Here is a 20,676-nt window from a genome sequence, read left to right as displayed (position 1 = left end):
AAGAACACTTAGAAAAATTCAAATTAAAAGTAGTATTTATTTATACTATCATTTTTAGACCAAATATTTAGACTATCGATTTTACAAGGTTGCAAACATTTATTTTACTAATAATTATAATGAATTTTCTATATTATCTTGGATTCATATACTTTGAGTTAGATATTTAAATAAAAAAATTCGACATTCATACTCATGTATAAACTTCTCCTATATAATCTTGCATTGATATACTTTCAAATATTTATTTAAATATAAACATTGTGCATTAACACATTCGCGCAATGCGCGTATAAAACTAGTATATATATATATATATATATATATATATATATATATATATATATATATATATATATATNCCTCATATCCATACTCCTTGGTACAAGTTTAAACGGCCTTATATATATAACTGTAGTGTCGAGACTTCCTTGCACTACATACTGTCGGGTGGTATATGTTCTCGATCAAGTGGCTTACAAGCAAGTCTCGAGGGGGCATTTGTTGACACTTAAAATTTGATAATTTTTATTATTTTATAATATTAGCATATTTGAATGTATTTGGATAATATTGATATTATATAATTTGTTAATTATATAATATCAAAAGAGTTTGAACTTATCAAAACTCTTTATCTTACAGCTATAAATAAGACCTTTTATTTCTATGTATTCATCCTAGAAAACATCATAGAAATAGCTTTGAAGCTTATTTAGAGAATTAGAGATCATGATCATGAAAATAAAAGCCCCATGATCCTAAATGTAAAAGTTCCTCCTTGAAAATCATGCCTATCATGTTGATCCAAACTTCCTGAAGATCAAGCCATTTGAAATCCGGAGGCCCTTCAGAAGAACAAACATATAAGTTTTTCTCTGAAGATCAAGCCACTAGAAATCCGGAGGCCCTTTAATGAAGCGTTCAAGACATCGACTGAAGATTCAGAAGACCATATATCCAGAGCTTGTACCCACACCCCATATTGATACATACATGTAACCAATTTTGAATTCCAATATATTATTCAAAATTTTGTGTTTACACTCCTATATCATAATCTCATTGCATGACGTTGTCATCTATGCTACCAACAATAACCGAATTGCAAATAACACACTACCAACTAAAAGGAAGAGAACAAATAGTAAAGATGAAGACAATGTCAATGTTACTCAAAAGAGAATTAAGAACACTTAGAAAAATTCAAATTAAAAGTAGTATTTATTTATACTATCATTTTTAGACCAAATATTTAGACTATCGATTTTACAAGGTTGCAAACATTTATTTTACTAATAATTATAATGAATTTTCTATATTATCTTGGATTCATATACTTTGAGTTAGATATTTAAATAAAAAAATTCGACATTCATACTCATGTATAAACTTCTCCTATATAATCTTGCATTGATATACTTTCAAATATTTATTTAAATATAAACATTGTGCATTAACACATTCGCGCAATGCGCGTATAAAACTAGTATATATATATATATATATATATATATATATATATATATATATATATATATATATATATTAATTAGTCCTACACAATAGTAAGTGTGATAATGGTGTTCAGTGAAAACATATTGCGGTAGTGATATGATATTGCGTTTATTGTTACATACCACTAGCTACCACTAGCTAACACTATACTTGTGGGTTTTTATATACATATAGTAGTACAACTTCTCAGTATTTGCTTTTTATTTTAAAATCTAAAATTAAGAGCATTAAAAATCAGGGAAGCTATAAATTAGCCAAATTGATCAGAAAAAAAAAAAAAAAAAAAAAAAAAAGGACTATCAAAAGGAAATTGAGGGAGATTTGGACTGCCCTAGCATGCCTTTAGCACACAGTTTCAGGTGGTATTCTTAGGGGTTGAATTTGATCATTTTGAGCTTGAGCTTCAATGCAAATTATTGATCATCCTCCCAGAGATATTTGCTCTTCATATATCTTAATTGGTCTAGATTATTCTTATAGTCGAGCTTTCTGTTTTGTTTCATTAATTTCTCTTTTCTTCTTTGTATATATATAAAAAAAATAATTATAAGAATGTCACTAGTTTTTTCTTGAATTTTAGTGAAATACTTCGACGAAGAAACAATATATATAACTTGGATCAAAGGCATCCAAAATTGAAAGACAAATCAAAATAAGTTAGCTAGGTCATAACCAAAATAAGCTTGAACATACTAAATCAGTATTTAAATTAAATTTGTATAGTCCGTTTGAGCCCATATCCAAGTTGAGTAGCCTAGCCCAATCTCAAAACTAAATTTAGAAGGCTTCCCTTTGTGGCAAATTATTGTGTAGACCATGATATGTTCCACATAGTATCGTGTGGACCATAACAAAAAATATATTGTTAATATACTAAAAGTATATTATTTTTATGGACTGAATATACATGATTTGATAGTATGATCCATATAATAATGATTGACCCTTTGTTCACCCCTCTCCAAAGTCCTAATTAAGGTTAATTTGCCCTTAAGATTCTTTAAGAATAACTATGTACTTTCTCGGTCAAAGTACGAAGTCTATGTATTATAGTGTTTAGTAGGCCTATGCTAATTGTTATACACAACTTAACCCTTCAACAGATCAATTGTTATATGGTGGACCATGGTCCATAAACAACGTCATTTCTTTAAGTAAAAAAAAAAAAAAATAGTGGCTGTTATGCTTAATTAATTAATATCGTATTTATAATGCGCTTAGAATAAAATAAAACTACAGTTTATCTAAAATGAAACTGAATAACACGTCTTACATATTGAGTGTATATTATCAAATGAAATTGTAGTTGAATTAGAATAATACTTTAGTTGTGTTGTAATGAAACTATATTGTATATAAAATGAAACTGAATAACATCTCTCATATATTCAGTGTATATTTTCAAATTCAATTATAGTTGAATTAAAATGATAGTTTAGTTGTGTTGTAATGGAACTACAGTGTGCATAAAACGAAAGTGAATAACAAGTCTCACATATTGAGTGTTAATTGTCAATTGAATTTGTAGTTGAATCAAAATGATATTTCACTTGTGTTGTAACGAAAGTACAATGTATATATAAAACGAAATTGAATAACAAGTTTCACATATTTGAGTGTATATTGTCCAATGAAATCATAGTTGAATTAAAAATATACTTTAGTTGTGTTGTAACGAAACTACAATAGTGTATATAAAATGAAAATAAATAACAAGATTCACATATTTGAGTAGAGTGTATATTATCTAATGAAATCGTAGTTGAATTAGAGTTATATTTTAATGGTGTTGTAATAAAGCTACAGAGCGTATAAAATAAAATTCAATAACAAATAGGTCTCACATATTGAGTGTATATTATCAAATGAAACTTCAGTTGAATCAAAATAATACTTTAGTTATGTTGCTTTCGCTCCGACCATCGTCGCAGTTCAGTCCGCCTCCGACCACCGCCACAGATCTTCTTCTTCCGTTTTCTTTCCCTTTGAATAAAATAATAGTAGGTAAGTATTGGATTTGTGTTGGTAGTCTTGAACTCCCAACCCTACTTTGACTTTACCCACTTTTTATTTTCTCTATTATTGTGTTTTCCTCTCGTTACTTTCACGAGCATTTTTCCTCTCGTTACTTTCACGGGCTTTTCATTTTCATTAGCATAAATCGTTTAGTTTGGTTTCGGCAAGTGTTGATCTTATCGTGGGCGAGCAAAAAAGAATGATGACGAAGACCCAGATCTTTGATGAAGCTTTAAGCTCCTTGAAGGAACATAGCTTCCTAGTTATGAAATAGTCTGCGATTCAAGTTTTCTATAGCATAGTTAGAAAAGTTGTTTCTATGTCTGACTGTAAGGAATGGTTTACCATTTCATTGATCGTTGATGTAAACGTTTTATGTTATGAATTAATGGAATAGCTACGTTTTCTTTCAAAAAAAAAAATAAAATAAAACTAAATTATCATTAAAAAATAAAATTAGTTAGACAGATCGGATATCATTTTCTTTTAACTTGAAAAAAGAAAAACAAAACCATTTAAAATCATGATCCACACTGGTTCATAGCGGCAAATTATGCTGTGGACCCAACTACGTTGTTTTGTCTTTTTTTTTTTTTTTAATTAGTAAACACATTGTTGAATTAAAGTTGCCCAAAAATGTGTAAATGTAGAGGTTTCAAAGTGTGAATGTAGAGTATAGAAATCGTGAATGTAGAGTTATGCATGTGTGAATCTGTAATAGAGTTAAGAAGTTCTAGCAACTTGTAGCCTTGTAATGTGTGAATGTGGAGTTCTTAAGTTGTGAATATAGAGTACAGGACCTATGAATATAGAGTTTTGAATGTGTGAATGCATAATAGTTGTAATATAGTTACTAAACATGTAATCCTGTAATGTATGAATGTAGAGTTTACAAAGTGTGAATGTACAGTATAGTGTATGTGAATATAGAGTATAGTGTATGTGAATGTAGACCCAGGTCCACCTTGCAAGGTGGACCTGGGTCCACGGCATAACAATCCGGTTCATAGCTGTGTGAACTATAATCTACGGTGAAATTTGCCTCAATAGACAATCAAGATAGTTTTCTTGGACTAAATCACACGCAAGCCCATTTACCTAACCCAAGAATTCACTAGCAATAGCCTAGCCCAAAGTTTTCTTTTTTTAGCACATAGAAACCAATAATTATACCATTGACCATGGGTCACATTACAATGTAAATCTAACATGAATTTTCGTTTTTAATAGGTTTATTTTTAAGTAATACCTAAAAATGAACATATAGTAAACTAATAGTAAATTTATAATATATTAAAATAAACCTATATCAATGTTCCGCCTTGTACTGTTGAACCATGACTCACTGTATAATTTGCCATGGAGCCTCGGCGTGAAAAACTCAATTATTGTATATATATATATTTAACTTGATGATTATGCTATGTTGTTACTACGTACAATATAAGAGAGATGTTAAACGATGTCCCGACGACAGTGATTCCCTGACTTGAAGTTCACTTTAGCAATGAGGTGGGGTCTAATGTATTAAAATGTTAATAAATGATTACCAACACGGTTTTAACTTTGAAGTGCTACCCTCCAATTTGCTTGAGGGATTTACATTTGTACTATAAGTGCGTGAGTTGTCTACAACTCAACATTTCCCTAATACAATTATCTTAGCTATAAATATAGGCCTCTTCGCTTTCTATATTTATTTTGTGTCAATATCACAATCAGTTCTTAATTATATCGTGGACCGCGGTCCACAATGCATTGTGGACCGCGGTCCCAAAACGACGTCGTTTCAATAAGTGGGAGACTGAGTCCGTAATTGACACTACAGTTCATCTCAAAAGATACTGCCTTACATTTGTTTTGATATTATCGAATGAAACTGTATTTATATCGAAATGTAACTGTAGTTGTGTTGAAATGTAACTGCAGTGTATATGAACTGATACTGAATAACATTTTCACATTTGTGTTTTATATTATCGAATGAAACTGTAGTTATATCGAAACGTAACTGTAATTGTGTTGAAATGTAACTGCAGTGTATATGAGTTGATACTGAATAACAGTTTCACATTTGTGTTTTTATATTATCGAATGAAACTGTAGTTATATCAAAATGTAACTGCAGTTGTGTTGAAATGTAATTGCAGTGTATATGAACTGAAAGTGAGTGGCGCGAATTCATCCTTCTGTTTTCATTAATCAAAACGACGTCGTTTTGATGCGCGGTGGACCACGGTCCACGATATAATTTGCGTATCACAATTACTCAACTTGTATGTGTTTAATCCATCAGTGGTTCCCATACCCTTTTGTAATATTCTTTGCAAGTCAACATCTCGCTCAGCTCATCATAATTTATGGGACAGCTAGACTACTACGTACCTCCGTTTAAGAAAATTGTCTTACTTCATGAATTTATGATAACATATTTAATTCATTAATTAATTCACATATTTTTTTAAGATTTTTTTTTTTGAAAACCAAACAGCAAGTATATTAATTAACCAAAAGCAAATGCTAAATACAGTCAGGGAAAGAAGAAAACCAAACACCAGGACCAGACTGAGAAGCCGTAGCTCTTGCTAACACATGAGCTAGCGTATTCACTGATCTAGCAATATAATGAAACGATACATCAACAAAGTAGCGTTTCAAAGAAACACAATCACGAACAATGCAACCAACATAAGAATTATTCGGCAAGGAACTCTTCAAAAGGTTGCAAACCAGCTGGCAATCGGAATACAACACAACTTTATGCCAACCACGATCCTTCGCCCAAGAGAGTGCCTCTTTAACAGCCATCGCCTCCGCAAGAATAGGATTCCGAATACTCCTCACTGAACAATTGCGAGCCGCCAAATACCCTCCATCACTCCCATGCACCACAGCAGACACATACCCCTCCTCTCTATCAGAAAAAACAGCAGCATCAACATGAATAATTACTCCATCATTAATACCAGGATCGATTGCATGTTCTGAACCATTGATAAGCAAATTACCTGGAGCTGCAAATAGGGTATTCCACTCTTCCGCCAAAAGAACCGCCCGTCGCACCACCTCACTGGGTGTCCAAGGCTTAGTGTTCCACAACAAATCATTACGACTTTTTCAAATAGACCAACACAGTGCCATGCATGCACGAATCGCTTCATCGTTTCTCCCTTCAATGACTTTCGACAACCAAGCAGCGAATTCATCATTTGACTGTATTGAAGGAAGATCACAAAAACTGTCCCATAACCTGCATGTGTGAACACAAAACTTGAAAAGATGCAATGGTGTTTCCTGATGTGAGTGGCATAAATGACATAAGGGATCGATGACAATACCACGTCCAACTAAGTTCAGGTTCGTGGGGAGAATGTCGCGGGCACATCGCCAAATAAAATTGAGAACTGTTGGCGGAAGTCTAAGCTTCCATAATAATCTCCATGCAGTGAACTGGGAAGGGGCATTAACTGCATCCTCTACCAACAATCTATAACCCTGCTTTACTGTGTACATTCCCCGAACATCACCTCTCCAACACCACTGATCGTTATAAGACGGGGATATAGGAATTTTCATGATTAAAGCAACATCCCTGTCACAGAACAACTCCTTAAGCAGTGGCACATCCCAATCTGAAGTCATAGGGTCAACTAACGCAGAAACAGTGGCCATGATGGACTGAACGTGGCGTGACAGGAAACGGGGAATCCTGATCAGGCAACCAAGGATCATCCCATATACGAGCTGTACTCCCATCACCAATTCTACGATTACAACCCTTCTATAAGAGATTCTGCGCAGCAAGGATCGAACGCCATACATAGTTCGGATTAGCACCCAGAGTAGCTTGCAAAAAAGAACAGTCACGAAAGTATCTAGCTTTATATAATCGGGCGGCTAAGGAACCAGGGTGATTCAAAAACCTCCAGCCTTGCTTTGCTAAGAGTGCTAGATTAAATTCATGAAGACGTTTGAAGCCAATACCACCACAACTCTTCAGTACGCACATCCTAGACCATGAAAGCCAGTGCATGCCACCCCCTCCACCCGGCTTTGACTCCCACCAAAATTTGTTCATAATCCTCTCCAATGTAAGGCAAAAGGTAGTAGGAAGATAATATGTACTCATTGTATATGTGGGCAAAGCCTGTGCAACCGTCTTTAGTAAAATCTCCTTTCCAGCTCTAGAAAGGATCCTTTTATTCCAACCTCCAACCCTCTACTTAAGCTTTGATTCAATATAACGAAAGACTTCTTTCTTATTCTTTCCAATTCCCATAGGCAGGCCTAAATACTTCCCAATTGAATTGACATACACAACCCCCAACTCGGCAGTTACTGCAAGAGCATCCTGTCTCCCCACATTACTACTAAATACCATGCATGATTTATTCAAATTAACGGATTGACCTGACATCTCCTCATATTTCAGCAAACATCTTTTAATAGCCTGAGCCTCCCCAATAGTGGATTTGAAAAAGACCAGACTATCGTCAGCAAAGAAAAGGTGGGATATTCTCGGGGCACCCCGAGCCACTGAGCAGGCCGATAGAGTCTTACTCTGAACACAACAAGTAAGAAGAAGTAAGAAGATGAGAGAAGCCTTCTACACAAAGAATGAAAAGATAAGGGGATAGGGGGTCCCCTTGTCTAAGGCCTCTCGTAGGGGTAATCAAATCAGACACATCTCCATTCACCAAAACCCGATAACGAACCGTGGTAACACACATCATGATGAAGTCAATCCAACCGTCCGCAAATCCCATGAGAGTCATCATTTTCCTCAAGTAGCCCCATTCCATCCGATCGTAGGCTTTTGCTATATCAAGCTTCAAAGCTCCCCAACCACAGCCACCCCGCTGCTTACGTTTTAAGAAATGGAGAACTTCTGAAGCAACCAGAACATTATCCGTGATAAGTCTTCCTGGAATAAACGCACTTTGAGTCTCAGAGACTATACCGCCAATCACAGTCTTCAACCGGTTTGCAAGAATTTTGGCAAGGATTTTGTACGCCACATTGCACAGCGCAATAGGCCTAAGATTGGTCTAATATAATTATATCTCTGAACAACTGAAAGGTGTTAAGCATTATTAGTTTTATTTTGTGTTTACATTATATATGAGTGACTTTTTACCATGATCACTTTTAATAACTATTAAACTTATTGTTAAGTTTCATTAATATTTAATTAATTTAATGCAAAGTTTTGCCAACTGTTTTATTTTATTTATTATTCTTCTCAAAAAGTTGAATCCCCAACCCTAACGGGTACCCACGCCCAAGCCCGGCAAAGCATTTGAAATGATGAAAATAATGGTAACTCAACTGAACACAAAGGCTAGATCTTTGCTTACTTCGCACAAGGAAATTGCTTCTAGTGATGATTAAAATCAACGGACCATATATACCATTCACTACTTCTATATATAATGATTTCTTCTTCTTTTTTTTTTCTTTCTCCTTTTTAAACTTTCTTGTGGTGTATGCCTATAATTAGGTAGGTGGTAGTGGTTGTTGTTGAGGCTGTTGAGGCTTGTAGCAGCACACGAAGTGTGAACTTTCTTCTTGTGTATTAGTTTTCAACTTTTCATTATTGCTATTAATTGGAATATGATCAATTATAATTTTTTTTTATAACTATTACTCTGTTAATTGATTAGGTTAGTGAATTTAACTAGTTGATAACATTACCTATTTGTGAAAATATGTTTGCACTTCTAAACAATGAGCCTTAATTAGCTTCTAACAATATATTTTATAACATCTAAAACTTGACAATATATTTATAGCAAGACAAACTTATTTACTTCTTTATATGAAAGACAAGCTATATTTGGGAAAGTGGTGTGATTAGAGTAATTGGAGTAGTAGAGGTTAGATTAGAGCTGTAGCAGTTAGGTTGGAGCAATAATCGCTATATGTTTGAAAAAAATGTGTATGTTTAGAAAACCTAAAAATATATTTATAGAAAAAACAAACTTATTTACTTTTTCAATGTAAGATAAAAGTTCTATTTAGGAGAGTGATGCGATTAGAGTAATTAGAGTAGTATAGGTTAGATTAGAGAGCAATAGCAATTAGATAGATTAGAGCAATAATCATTAGACCTGTGAAAAAAGATGTTTAGATTTACATGGATTTACCAAGGTTCTAAACTTAATGCACATCTGACCGATGGACAATCGTTATATCGTGGACTAGGATCCACGGTGCATTGTGAACCCTGGTCCAAAACGACGTGTCGACGTCGTTTGGAATGTTAGTGGACGGATGACTGGACAGACGCTGCTTCGAATGATTTCAGGGGTTAGATTTTAGAAATAGAGGTTTATATTTATTGAATGGTGTATAAGTTTATATTTATTAGGAGAATTCAAATTCATTTTGACATGACCTAGTCGCCTAATCGGTAGTGGATCACATTCAAAATAATGACCTCTTTGTTATATTTTTCTTGTCATGTTTACTATTTATTAGTCAAAGAAAATCATTATTTTTTTGTGCTATTTTTGTTAGTATTTTCTTATTAGTTTTAAATTTTAATTTTTCTTTGTGTTAAATAATATTTTTATATAGTTTCTAAATATATAAAGTCTATAGAGTATTTATTAATTCTAAACTTAATATTATAAAAATTGAATTATAAATAACTTTAATTAATCAAACCCTTGATGATTTATAGGAAAGCCTGCAACTGCTATTTAAAGGTGCACCTGCAAGAAACCCGCCTTGTGACCATGTTGAGGAAATGACCCCAAGGAGGTAAACCAGCCTAGATTTCTATAGCTAACTAGTTCAAATCAAGAAGATCAATAGTCAATTCATATAAGGAGTTAAACTTGAAATCTTGTGGTTACCAAGTCAAATATTTGATAAATTTGACTGGAATTGTCCCCGGATTAATCAAACCAAACATATAAATGGGATGGATGAAATATTTCAAATTCGCTATAAACGTGCTAAATTTATAACAGTTTTCTAACAAAAAACTCATCAATAGCAACTTGCCAATTTGGCTCCTTTAATATTTATTGGCAAAAACTTGTGTGAGACCGTCTCACCGTGAGATGGGTCGGGTCAAGATGTAAATATAACACTTATACGCACAAATGTCATATTTATATGCTCAAATGTAATACTAATCAAGAATAAAAATTTTGTTACTTATAAGGGTAAATGTAATACTTTTTCTATTATAAGTAACAAAAATTGTATTCCTGATTGGTATTATAGTTGAGCATATAAGTATGACATTTACACATATAAGTGTGACATTTGCATGGTGCTTCGACCCGACCCGACCCGTCTCACGAATAAGGATACGTGAGACGGTCTCACACAAGTGTGACCCATATTTATTTTATTTTTTATAATGATGTACCAATATACCATTAATAAAGAGATTGACGAAGTAAGTAGTATAATCATATATAGTACGTATACATAAAAACCATATTATTTTATGTGATTAAAATAATGTCGTAAGAAAAAGATGTGTCTAGTCAATAACAAAAGGCATGTAATACGCCAAAAGATTCTCAATTTCTCATCAAAATAAACAATAATTAAAACGAGTTTTTCTATTTATTAAAAAAAAACCTTGGGCAATATCCAGACATAACATTTGTTGGTTTCGCTTCACATGTTTTAGTTCATTCTAGAGAAAGTATTCAAATTTAGTTTTGTAAGAGAGGATTTTTTTTTTATATGCAGTGTTTCTAGTGGCGAAGATAGTGACTAATTTTCTCGATGAATTATAGGCACCTCTTTGAGTGAGATAGCTTGCTTGGAGATTTAAGAGTTAAGACGGCTCCATACTCAATGTCAAGGATCGAACTTTTGATCTTTAATTAAGGATGAATGAGTCATTTGTCACTCAATCACACCTCAGGTTAATTCTGTAAGAGAGTTGAAGTTGCCAAATGTTGTTTGTGTTGTATTGGATCATGGATGTTTTAGGGTAGTATCTTGGAGGATGTTTCGGGGTAGTGTTGGATGTTGTTGTTGTTGTTATTGTTGAGCATATGATATATAAATATAAATGTGCAATACAACTATCTGCTTAAACTTTTAATTGAGATGCAACACGTGTTTCAATTTAGTATCAAAGTCATGCCAAAGGTTATGGAATTCGTGTGACGAGGAGTGTTGAGCATATAACATATAAACATAAGTGTCTAATCCAACTATTAACTTAAACTTTTAGTTGAGATGAAACATATACTTCAATTGTTATTTCTCAAATAATTATACTACTAGCTTCGTTTCCCAACGGTGTCTTGTGGTTTATTTTATTTTATTCAATTTTCACTTTAGTTTTGTTTGTTTATTTTTATTTCTCGGTTGACCCTTTGGATTTAAATACATTTTATTATTTATTATTATATACGGAGTATATATTAAATCATTCTAGAAAAACTAATTAATTTAAGTGTACGTGTTTGAAAAAAAAAATTCTATACAATGATATGTGCTAGTGACTAGTGTCAATATATCGATCCAATAATATCCTAAACTTAACAATAAATTGTGAAAAATATGAAAGCATGACTGTCATTTTCTTATATGGGATCAAAGTTCAAAGGTCCAGGAATTTTGTTTACTGGGAGCGAAAAAGGCGATACAAATATTAATTATATATAAAATTATTGAAATAAATTGCATATTATCTCTATTAATTTGATATTCATAAATACTTTTTATTCTATTTAAATAAACTCTAAATATTTCTAGATGAATTTAAATACGGTTACGCACAAATGAAACTTTTAAATTACATTGACTAGATACTTCAAAAAAAAGTAATTAAAAAAAAATATTTTTACGTGCGGTGAAAGATTAATGATTAATTATGTAGTTTGGTCGGTCTCCGTAATCTACTTTGTAATAAGACAAGTGGATCGTAGTACGTACATACATAGTGGTGTCGTCTCTGCTTTGCAACGACTTAATGGGAAAACTCCTTTGTTATCTTATTCTACAAAATTCTATTTCTGGAAATGGTTCTCTACAAAACAAACTAAATATTCACTTCAATCTATATTGTTTTTATGCTTTTCAAATGGAGTCAATTAGTTTTGATGAAAATAACCATCGTGGCTGTGTTTTACAGTTGTTTGAGGGTGCAATAATGACTACTCGAAGCGAAGCAATATGGGCGGACATCATTGGACCGACGGTAATTATTATGTCCCGTGTAATACTAAAATTATTAGGTAGAATTTTTATAATTAAGGTATAATATTATTAAATTATTTAAAAAAATAATAAGTCCACAATACAAAATAAATTATACTTTTCCTTGATAATTAATTATTAATATACTATGTCCTAACTAGCCAAAATTAATGTACTAAAATAATATTTATTTATTAACATAATTGCCTAATATAATTGTCTTACTTACGACTTTCTTTTTAAAAAATCATACAAGTAATTCTAATTTCTATATATAATTTAATGCGAAAATTGAAGTGTCATTTTAAAAAGAAGAAAATGTTGAATTTTAAGTGATATTAAAACAGGCAACTTAGAGCCTTAGAGGGCACAAGGTAATTATGCACCAGAATTTGAACACAAAATCATATAATATTAAGCCGACATTGAAGATTGAATTGAAGAGAATGATTGTGAAGTATACGAGAACATGAGTGACAGATGTGTAACCCACATGAATACCAGCAGCGACCCTGGCAGCCAAGTCGGAACCTAGTCACGCCTTACTATCATCCTATGACCGTGGTCCACTTCTCATTATTAGTTATACAGATATCTTTTCTTTTTTATTTTTTAAAGTATTGATTTAATTAGATCCAATATTCACGTTTCTGAATCCATTAAATTCAATTCAAAATAGTCAAAATAACGTCAATATATATGCTCCATTACTAATTACATGTCAACTATTCACACACAACACGTAGACTAAGTGACCTATAACCTCTTACGTGACATCATGAGGGTAGCTTTGATACCTAATTAAAAAATGCGTTTTGTATTCACTAAAAACATTAAACTGATAATTGAAATGTATATTTATTTTAGTGCACACGTGTTAAATCTAACTATAAGTTAGTAATAATCTTACGTACGTATGATATTATAAATTTTTTTTGAAACACTTATAATTCTTTATAAGGTAATATCTGTTCTATATTTTCTTAATAATCTTTTTCAGTCTAAAGAATCAATGTTCTCATCGCCAAGGTTTGATTTTATGACTACCCATTTAATTTTTTTATCTAACTTTTTAATTTAAGAGTAGTTTAATAATTTGTCAGACAAAGTATAAAACAAACTAGAAAATGACAAAGGAGATTTCCTTGGTGTCCCACAATGAAGATATATAGAAATCTTGCATGTTGTAAAGTTATATATTTATCAGTGAAATTATATTGCTACTTGAAATCTCTTATTCTGCTCTTAATATTTATATTCTCACCTAAATTTTTGATGTAAATATTTTTTTGAGACTCACACGTCAGTCAGTAAAAGTGCGGAAAAAGAAATTGAGAGTACATACATGTTGTAAAATTATTTATGATTTCACAATAATTATGCAAAATGTATGGTAGGCAACAGCTTGAGTCGTATCACATTTATAGAAGTAGGGCCAGTCTGTGCTGTATCTTACGGGGCTGACTTGCAAGTTGGTGGGAACTCTATATTATCTCCCAATCACCCATCATTGGGCGGGCCGCAATGAGTCTTGTCCATCAAAGATATTTCTCATCTTCGGATAGGATAAGGATAATCATTCCATACATAATAATTGATAATGAATTGCGTTAACTAATAACTAATATCTAATTGTGTTATTAGTATTTTAATTTGTTGGTATATTACTTTAAAAGTTCGCAATTTATAACAAAAATATGTAATGAAAAGTGTTTTGTTGCATCAATTTTACATTCCGTAACTTTTGCAGCAAAATTTACAATTGAACGAAAAATTTGTTACAGATGTAACACAAATTAAAGTAGAGAAAAAACGCAAAATATTTTTTTTTTAAACCCTCAATAAATTAGGATAAAGTTTTATAAGCATTTTGTAAATTAAGGTCATTTTTTTTTACTAAAACTTTGTTAGGAATACATAAATAGTCTATGGACAGAAGAAAAAATTATTAGGATACCAAAAAATAAAAGATTATTTGGATAGAAAAAAATCTATGGAATAGTAGAGTAGTGAGGAGAAGAGATAGAACGTAACCACTATAAACTTGTGTTAGATCATCTTGCATGAAATGTAAAAAAATTTTAAAATGAAAATGTAACATCTTTCAATGTAATCAATACAAAGCCAACTGAAATCTATAAAGAATCATTTTGATATGTAGAGTTTTAATTTGTTTAAAAATGAATGTCAGATATTATAAAATGAAAATATTACTTGTCTTACACATTAAAATTTAAAAAATATTTAAATGTACATCTTAAAACATGCATAATATTATTATTTTTTCTTCACTTATTTTATTTAACATTTCTTATAAATTTTGTAATGTGCCTTTTTATATTTAATATACATTTTAATAAAATTTCAAATTCTATTAAATATTTGTCATGCTTAATAATTTATTTAAGTTGTTTTTCATATTTTAAAATGTTGATTTTTTCTACTGTTTTCTTAATTAAATTTATTAATATTAGCTTGAAATGATTTTTTTTAATTTAATTTACATGTTAAATAGGTTTGAATTTTAAATTAAATGGGCAGTTAAAATTTTATTACAAGGTAGAGTTGTGTAGATGGCTTAAAAATAATTAGGTTTTTACAGGATTCAGATAACTTACGTAATAATTAAATATTTTAAAAAATGTGATACAATAATAAGGAAAAAAAATGAATATTCATACTTTTTTCCCAATATATATGATCTCTTCCTTGTGTTCCATGTGTGACCATTCAAAACTTTAATATTTGAGTCGTCAATTATAATTATTGCATGCAATTACATTGGAATGATAGAGTCACATTTTTCGTGAGCATATAATATGACAGCTTAGATTAACAACGTTAACGTTAAAGTGCATCATAGAACAATCATTATTATGTAGATTATACTATCAAATAATATATATTCATTACATAAATAATGTACTTTTTTTTAAATAAATAATATATTTTTAATAGATTAAAAATGCACATTGTGTTCAGGAAAAATATATTATTTGACAATTAATGTATATTATTTTGTATAATTTATATTTAATACACAAATAATATACTTTTACTATATTAAAAATATATTTTTTATTATGGTCCATGTAGCACTGTGTGGACCATAATTTGCTTTCACATTCCAGAATGAAATGTTTTTTCCTTAAAATGCACAAGTACAATTGTGAAGCTGGTCCGCAGCATATGTGTTTTGAGCATTTATTTATCTTGTTGTTTTGTTTTAAAAGAATTTTAAAACCAATGCAAGTGTGGCTCTCTACGTGTCTCCACGTAGGAATTGAATCTCAATCTAGATTATACAATTATATCCTCCACTCTTTGTTTATATGGACAATATTATTTGTAATATCAAAAATTAGGATCAAGCCAAAAGAAAAAAAATAAAATGCATCAAAATTCTTCAATAATCAAGTGTGGGAATATACCACGCTTAACCAACTCACGCTAACTAGTGAATAAAAAGGATTGGAGTGAGTTCCCTTTGAGACCGTCCCACGAATCTTTATCGATGAGTCAAAATGAAAATGTAATACTTATATAAAAAAAATGTAATAGTAACTAGGAATAAAGTGTTTGTTGAATTGAAAGTGTAAAATTTTTGAGAAAAAAATGTAATATTTTTAAATAAAAATATAAAAGTATTACCTTTTTTATCAAAAGTATTACACTTTCTCTTATAAATAACAAACATTTATTTCAGATTAATATTACATTTTCCAGTATAAGTATTACATTTTGACCCGACCCATCTCACATTGACAAGATCCATGAGATTGTGTCATACAAGTTTTTGCCAACGAGTTTTATTATGATGTTGGTAAAAAAAAAATTTCGTTTCTATAACTTTTGTTAAAAATAAAATGAATCAATACCATTTTATTTTCTTGTTTACAAATTAAATACCTCTTAAAATTTATTTTTTTTAGGGACTAGGGAAACCCATAGTCACTATAGGGTGTGCACTAGGTAGAACTTCACCAGGTGATCAGCTCAAATCAATGAGGCCTATAACTCAAGTTAAGGCAAAAATTTGTGTGAGATCGTCTCACATATTCTTATTTGTGAGACAAGTTAGGTCAGATTAAGATGAAAATGTAATACCTGGTAAATGTAATAATAAAGGAAATTATAATACTTTGAAAAAAAATATAATACTTTTACATTTTTATTTAAAAGCATTACATTTTTTTCCTAAAAATATTACATTTTCCCTTAAAAGTAACAAACACTTGCAAACATTACTTATAAGTGTAATACTTTTGATGATAAATGTAATAGTTTTATATCAAAATATAAAAGTATTACAATTTTCTTTGTAAATAACATAAGAAACACTTTATTTCCAATTAGTATTACAATTTTAGTACAAGTATTACATTTACACATTAATCCGACCTGACTCATCTCACGGATAAATATTTGGGAGAGAGTCTTACACAAGTGTGATCCATTACTCAATAAGCCGCTTCTACAAAAAGTGTATATACATATGTGTTTATGCATGCATGATACTCATTGAAGAATTTCTATGACAAGAAAGACAACAGTCGTGCCTAGTAATATAAAAAGTAGGGGTAGGTAAAGTCCTCATTGTTACTTTAGAAAGGGATGGATCCAAACTTTTTAAAAATTAGGCGTATACGATACAAATATTTACCAGTTACGGTCCCCATTATATTGCACAATATTATATGATGTGTATACAGATTCCCTTCTACGTGGCCTGGGTATCTATATAAAGGCCATATGTTACATAAGACATATAGGCTTATCATATATCCATTCATTACAATGCCGAGCGAAAGGGATCCCCTGTTGGCTCCCCCAACCGCCAATGAGGAAGGGAAAAACATAAAAAAACGTTCCTTGGACGACACCATCGAACGTTGTATCGGAAAGTTCGGGTGGGCCCAGCTTCTACAAGCCACGCTGGCATCTCTGGCATGGATATTCGACGCCCAGCAAACCTTCGTCACCATTTTCACTGACGTGGTGCCTACGTGGCACTGCAACGATGATTTATCTTCTTCCACGTGTACGGATGTCTGCCAGCTTCCCGCGGAGGCGTGGGGGTGGGACGCGGCGGCGCACACCTCCGTGGTTTCCGAGTGGGGCCTACAGTGTGCCGGGGCGGTTATCACCGGCCTGCCGTCGACCTCGTACTTTGTCGGGTGCCTGGTCGGCGGAATCGCGCTGTCCACGTTCGCCGACTCCTCGTTCGGCCGGAAGAGAATGCTGGCGTTCTCATGCTGCCTCATGAATGTGGCCGCCGTGCTCACGGCGGCGGCGTCCAACGTGTGGGTCTACTCGGCGTTGCGGTTCCTGACGGGGTTCGGGCGGGCCACCATCGGCACCTGCGCGCTGGTTTTGTCGACCGAGGTTGTCGGGAGGCGGTGGCGGGGACAGGTAGGAATCATAGGCTTCATTTGTTTCACGTTCGGATTCCTATCTTTACCCGCCATAGCGTATTTCAATGCCGGGTCTTCCTGGAGATATCTCTATCTCTGGACCGGAATCCCCGGGATTATATACTCCGTTATAGTCTACTTCGTGGCCGGAGAATCTCCGAGGTGGCTTTATGTCCGAGGAATGAAACAAGATTTTGTCCAAACCATAAAAAACATCGCCCCCCCGGAGACGCGTAACAGCATAACCACCAGCTTCTTCGGCTCATTTATTCTTGATAACCACGATCAAGACCAGGAGGATCAAAACATGGGGATGGATTTATACGCGGCTCTAAGGCTACTACTAAACAAAGGATGGGCGTTGAAACGGTTATTAACGGTGATGTTAGTTGGGGTCGGGACTGGGATGGTGTATTACGGAATTCCGTTAGGTGTGGGGGAAATGCCGTTAAATCTCTACCTTAGTACGACGTTAAATGCTTTGTCGGAGCTGCCGGCGTCTTTGACGACGTTCTTGCTGATAGACAAGCTGAAGCGGCGGAGCTCGGTGTTGGGGCTAGGGCTGCTGAGCGGCGCGTGTTGCGTTGGGTGCGTGGTGTTCGTGAGCGAGGAGTTGAGGTGGGTCCAGATCGGGCTGGAAATCGTGGCGTTCTTCAACGCCTGCACGGCGTTTAACGTTCTCATGATATACACGCTGGAGCTCTTCCCGACCTGCGTCAGGAACTCCGCGGTGTCGATCGTGAGGCAAGCCATGGTGCTCGGCGGCGCCATCAGCCCGTTGCTGGTGGCGCTGGGGAGAGCCAACAGGTTTTACTCCTACGGGGTTTTCGGACTCACAATCGGCGTTTGTTGCTTGTTTGTGATTTGGTTGCCGGAGACAATGGGCGGAGAAATCTGCGACACAATTGACGAAGAGGAGAGCAAGGAGAACAACGGAATAAGCAAAGTTTGAAATAATACGGCCGCCGCCGGCGGCGGCGTTTATCACTCTTGCTTTGCATGCACATAGTGAGTAATTAAATTTAATTTACCGTGATGGATGGGCCCATGGCACTGTTGTACTTATCTTCCTTATTGTTTGGATGGTCCTATCTACTATTATTCATTCAATCATTCCCCAGATCTTAAATATCTTTTAACTGTTGTTAAATCCTTGCGACAAAGTACTGTAAAATGAACAAAATAATTAAATACAAGTACGGTAAATAAACATGGGAGTATGAACACCTAGCTTCACTTATTTAAGAAGTGAAATATCTAAAATGGACGTCATGAATAATTGAACTGTCTAGAGAGATAAAAAAAAAAAAGAGATTTCTATCTCATCCTTCAAATTTTGAAAATGTAGTACATATAGAGAGAGAAATATATACTGTCATATGTAGTTAATGTTTGTCCACAGAAAGAGATTTTTATAAGAAGCTTATCACACTCCATTTATCATTACTTGATCTTGTACTTTTACTCATAATCTACTATTCAAGACTAATTCAACTGTCTGTGCAGACCATATGAAGTTATTGCTAATTAAGCCAAAAAAGGATATTTGTACTCCCTTAAGGTATAGTTCTCGTCATGCATTCAAATTATATTGGATGAAATGAATGAAAGTTGTGGTAATCCTTTAATAAGTATTAAAAAATTGAATAGAACCAGGTTGGTCAGATTATATATTGGTCATATGGAGTTATATGCAACTCTAGTCAAGTTAGTCAAATTGTTTACTTAGTAATTACATGATTATAAATTTTGTCAATGAGATTGACCAATTGATTTTTTGATTTCTAAATTTAAAACTAAACTACTTTATCTTCTTGTGGTTATTTGTCCAGACTTGTATCATTGTAGGTTTTTGGTGTTTGTAACTTTATTCTTATTTTAATTCAAACTTATCAATCTACCCATTGAGGGATGAGGATTGTGTTGTGATTAACAGCTAGCTGCCCCAAAAGTTGAGCGGTGAGTGGTTATGATTTCTACTTTTCGGTGTAGGCTTCCAGGAATGAACGTGTATGTCTCCAACAAATCCACCTGCATGCATGCAATTCGATCTTCAAGAATAAAGGTGACGTGGATTCTCGTAAGCTCTTTCAAATAAACTTCATCTCGATCCTCTCCATTTTTTATGTTTTAAATTGCGGCGTTCTTTGGCTTCTTTGACTTGCTGCTGGCCTGCATAATTCATTCTCACTCTCTCACTCATCATATGGTAACCATTTTTATTAAAAAAAAAATTGTGGGGGAGATTTGGCCAGTAATGACCCAACTCTGTAGTAGCTAATTATATGCTTGCATTATTCAACATTTTCACCTCTTTTTGCATTAGTTTTTGGATCATAGCGCTAAATGGGATAGTATTAAAAATGAAAATTTCCCAATGGCAATAGCTAGAATCCCAATTTATGCATATTTTTTTAATCAGCCACAACTTTGTGATAAGTCCGCATCTGAATACAAAGTTAGTTTTGTAATCTACAAAATGCCCGTGGCAGATTAAAAAGTAATTGTTGTGTAGTCTACATAATGCAGCGACTAATTAAAAAGTATG

At 33.0% G+C, this 20,676-nt stretch overlaps 2 protein-coding genes across 2 annotated transcripts; one reads left to right on the top strand and one right to left on the bottom strand.

Annotated features, from left to right (window-relative positions):
• Positions 1–6,054: 6,054 nt before the first annotated feature.
• On the bottom strand, positions 6,055–7,356 carry LOC116023592. Its single transcript, XM_031264594.1, has 3 exons — positions 6,873–7,356; positions 6,666–6,784; positions 6,055–6,618 (listed from the first exon to the last, which is right to left on the bottom strand). The coding sequence occupies exons 1-3, from the start codon at positions 7,354–7,356 to the stop codon at positions 6,055–6,057; spliced, it is 1,167 nt and encodes a 388-aa protein (XP_031120454.1).
• Positions 7,357–17,473: 10,117 nt separating this feature from the next.
• On the top strand, positions 17,474–19,261 carry LOC116022575 (organic cation/carnitine transporter 3-like). Its single transcript, XM_031263330.1, has one exon. It carries the CDS (start codon positions 17,512–17,514, stop codon positions 19,078–19,080), a length of 1,569 nt encoding a protein of 522 aa, XP_031119190.1. The 5' UTR covers positions 17,474–17,511; the 3' UTR covers positions 19,081–19,261.
• Positions 19,262–20,676: the final 1,415 nt, after the last annotated feature.

This window comes from Ipomoea triloba, chromosome 6 (genome assembly GCF_003576645.1).
Source record: "Ipomoea triloba cultivar NCNSP0323 chromosome 6, ASM357664v1".
Lineage (NCBI taxonomy): Eukaryota > Viridiplantae > Streptophyta > Magnoliopsida > Solanales > Convolvulaceae > Ipomoea > Ipomoea triloba.
This window is presented reverse-complemented; position numbering and strand designations above follow the sequence as displayed.